A 3,190-nucleotide genomic window follows, 5' to 3' on the forward strand; every position below is an offset into this window, starting at 1 on the left:
TTTTGCTTCCAGAATCTCTATCTTGTTGCATTGGTCTATATGCCTATTCTTATACCAATACCAGGCTGTTTTGATTATTGTAGTCTTATAGTAACATTTAAAGACTGAAACTGTGATACCTCCCACTTTATTTCTTTTGCTGAGTATTGTTTTGGTTATTTGTGGTCATTTATGTTTCCATATGAATTTATGTATTGTCATTTCCAGGTATGAGAAGAATGATGTTGGTAATTTAATGGGTATTGCATTGAATCTGTAGCTTGCCTTTGGTAGGATGGGCATCTTAACAATGTCAATTCTTCCTATCCATGGGCATGGAATATTTTTCCATTTGTTTGTGTCTTTCTTTGAGCAATGTTTTGTAGTTTTTGTTGTAAAGGACTTTCATTTCCCTGGACAGGAAGATGCCAAGGTATTTCATTGTTTTTGTGGCTATGTGAATAGGACTGTGCTTTCAAAATGCACCTTTCATTTGACATAGCAATTTCAATTTCAGAAATCTGATTAAAATAGATACTTCCACATGCATACAAAGGTGAACCAATACAAACGTAGGACACAATATTCTTTATGACAGTGAGAAAATAGTAACACATATGACAAAACTGTGTGTATATGTGTTTGTATGTAGTTGCATAAAATTATATGCAAAGATATATATGATTGAAATAAAATAGGCTCTTAGAGTATATCCTTAACTGTCAAAACTGGTGTTCTTTTTTTTTTTTTAGTTATGCAGAGCTATGGTTGTTTATTCAAAAACAATAAAGTCTGTCACATAGGTGTACAATTCTTTAAGAAAGGTGGTTGATAGGGAGAAATGAGGAAATTCAACAGAGGCTTTCACTTTTTTTCTACCTGAGTCTTTTGTGATGAGACTTGTATGCTGCTTAGGGAATACAAGAAAATGATGAAAACTATTCATAGATTCAAGAGTTCAACAAATAAAAACAAAGATTCTTTTAATTTTTGTTTCTTCCCAGAAAGAAAAAACTCTCACAAATACGCAAGTTCTAGACTAGGAACAAATGACTAGCAACAAAGAATGTATCAGATTTCTCTCACAGTAACAATTTTTTTCTTTAATTGGAACAATTATTATAGTATGCATATCAAAGATTGGACTTTCCCCTGGATCCAGATTAAAAAAGTGTTTGGGACAAGCAGAATTATTTTGATTTTCCTCATTCTTTTCACTGGGACTAACAGACTGAAACAAAATTTTTTTTTTTACTTGAAGAGGAGACATGATAAATTCTTAGTCCTTGTCATTTCATCACTATGTTAAAATTATTATTCTTAGTCCCTTCATACATAATTCTTCTCAGTCACATCAACAATAAAGTCTTTATTTCTTGTTCTTTCTTCTCCTCCTTCTTATCTCTCTTCTTTCCCTTATCCATCTTCTTTCTTCTTTCCTTTCCTTCATTATCCTTTTTCTTATTACTCTTTGACTCCTATTGATTTTTTTTTAGACTAAGTGAACGCTACCCTCCCCCCTCCCCACATTTGACACCAGGAAGATATTGCCCACGTGTTGCCCCATCTGTCCACTGTGCAACTACCACGATGCAGTAGTACATGGCAGTGTCTCGTAGAGTAACATGAGGCAGGATCAAAGTACTGTACTTTCTGTCAGCAGGGATGATCAGAGAGGCCATTTCATTGGTCACATTGTTTTTTAGACCATGGATCACAAACTCTGGACCCTGGAAGAGAATCTGTCGATACCAATATATGTACTCATTTCCACTGATGGTAGAGTGGTTACAAGGCAGGCTTGCAGCTTCTCCTTCAGCACAATCCATGGAGTCAGGCTGGGTGGTCTTTGCATCAATTGTAGTCCCTAAGGGATTAAGAAAATCAGATTAGCTCCTGACCCTCAAACCAATGTAATTCTATAGATCAAGGATACAATACTCACAACTCTCCTCTCTGACCCTACCCCATACTCCAGTGCTTGTATTTATGCACTTTAAGAACACAAAAATATCATTGGTGTTAACTATAGAGACCAAAGATGCATGCCAATAATCAGAGACTCAGTAGGCTGTATTCTGCAGGTGCTAGGCTTAAGAAACCCAGAATTCTTGCAACTGGATACTGCTAAGGGCTCTTCTGGGATTTATGGCTATGGTCTAGCCTGTTCTGTAGAAGTATGTACTTCCTAAACAAATGCACACACCAGTTTTCGATGATATCCCTAGCATGCTGGATAAAGCACAGGAAGAAGAGTGGAGAGCAAACCACCCTTTAGGGCCCTTTGGTCTCAAAAGCCCTCCCTTGGTAGAAGCAGAACACTTACCTACTGCTAGAAATATAAATACTCCAGTCACCAGCCTCATACTTCAAGGACAAACTAGGATCAGGGACCCAGAGTTCAGTTTTTGTGTCTGCTCCCAAGCTTAAAGAGTTTCCAGAGAACAGAAGCAGTAGTTACTAGTAAAGACTTGCAAGACAAGCAGCTATCATTGTGCTGCTGTCAGAATCTTGTCAGTCAATGACAAAGCAGTTGCTTTTCTAGGTCTTCCTCCCTAAAGGAAGTTTTAGCTATGTCCCCAAGAAGAGGCTGAGGATATCAACCCGACACACTCTACTCAGAGGGTGTCCACTAAAATCATTTATGAGGTTTAAAGTATAAGAGGTTGGTTCTGGATTAAAAAAATCAGTCTAAGGATGTATCTGTTCAGAACATTTCTTCCATCATTTCTTCCTCAATGTACCAAAGGAATTATCTGATGCTCAAGGGAGCTTGTGGAAAGTGACATTTAATCCCAGAAACTTATACTGAGCCCTGTGTTTAAGGAGATAAAAGTTCCCATCTACATTCCAGAAAATAGAAGTGAGGTTCAAAAACTGGAGATGATGTGCTCAGGGGAAAGGAAAAATTAATAACACTGATACTGAAAATTAAATCTCCTGGAACTCAGGTCTTCTATAGAAGGTCTTGGAATCATGTACTGAGCATTGTCTAGAAAAACATTTCTCAATGCCTCCATTCTTGATGTAGTAGCTGATGACATGAATGGTGCTGACACTCATCCCCTTTACATACATGACTTTAATGTTCATTTCCTTCCTCATTTCTACACTCATGCTTATGGCTGCTGTGCACCAAGAACACTGAGATAGAAAGAAAAGAGAACAGGAAAAGTAAACAAGTGGAATGAAAGTGGTAAGAAAAAGTGGA

The 3,190-nt window shown here is 37.2% G+C and overlaps 1 gene segment (V, D, J or C); it reads right to left on the minus strand.

Moving 5' to 3' along the window:
• Positions 1–1,487: 1,487 nt before the first annotated feature.
• On the minus strand, positions 1,488–2,446 carry LOC103261631. The segment is given in 2 exon segments: positions 1,488–1,846; positions 2,306–2,446. Coding segments are annotated over 2 exon segments (399 nt in total).
• Positions 2,447–3,190: the final 744 nt, after the last annotated feature.

Source organism: Carlito syrichta, unplaced genomic scaffold (assembly GCF_000164805.1).
Source record: "Carlito syrichta isolate Samal-C Ts95f unplaced genomic scaffold, Tarsius_syrichta-2.0.1 Scaffold303954, whole genome shotgun sequence".
Lineage (NCBI taxonomy): Eukaryota > Metazoa > Chordata > Mammalia > Primates > Tarsiidae > Carlito > Carlito syrichta.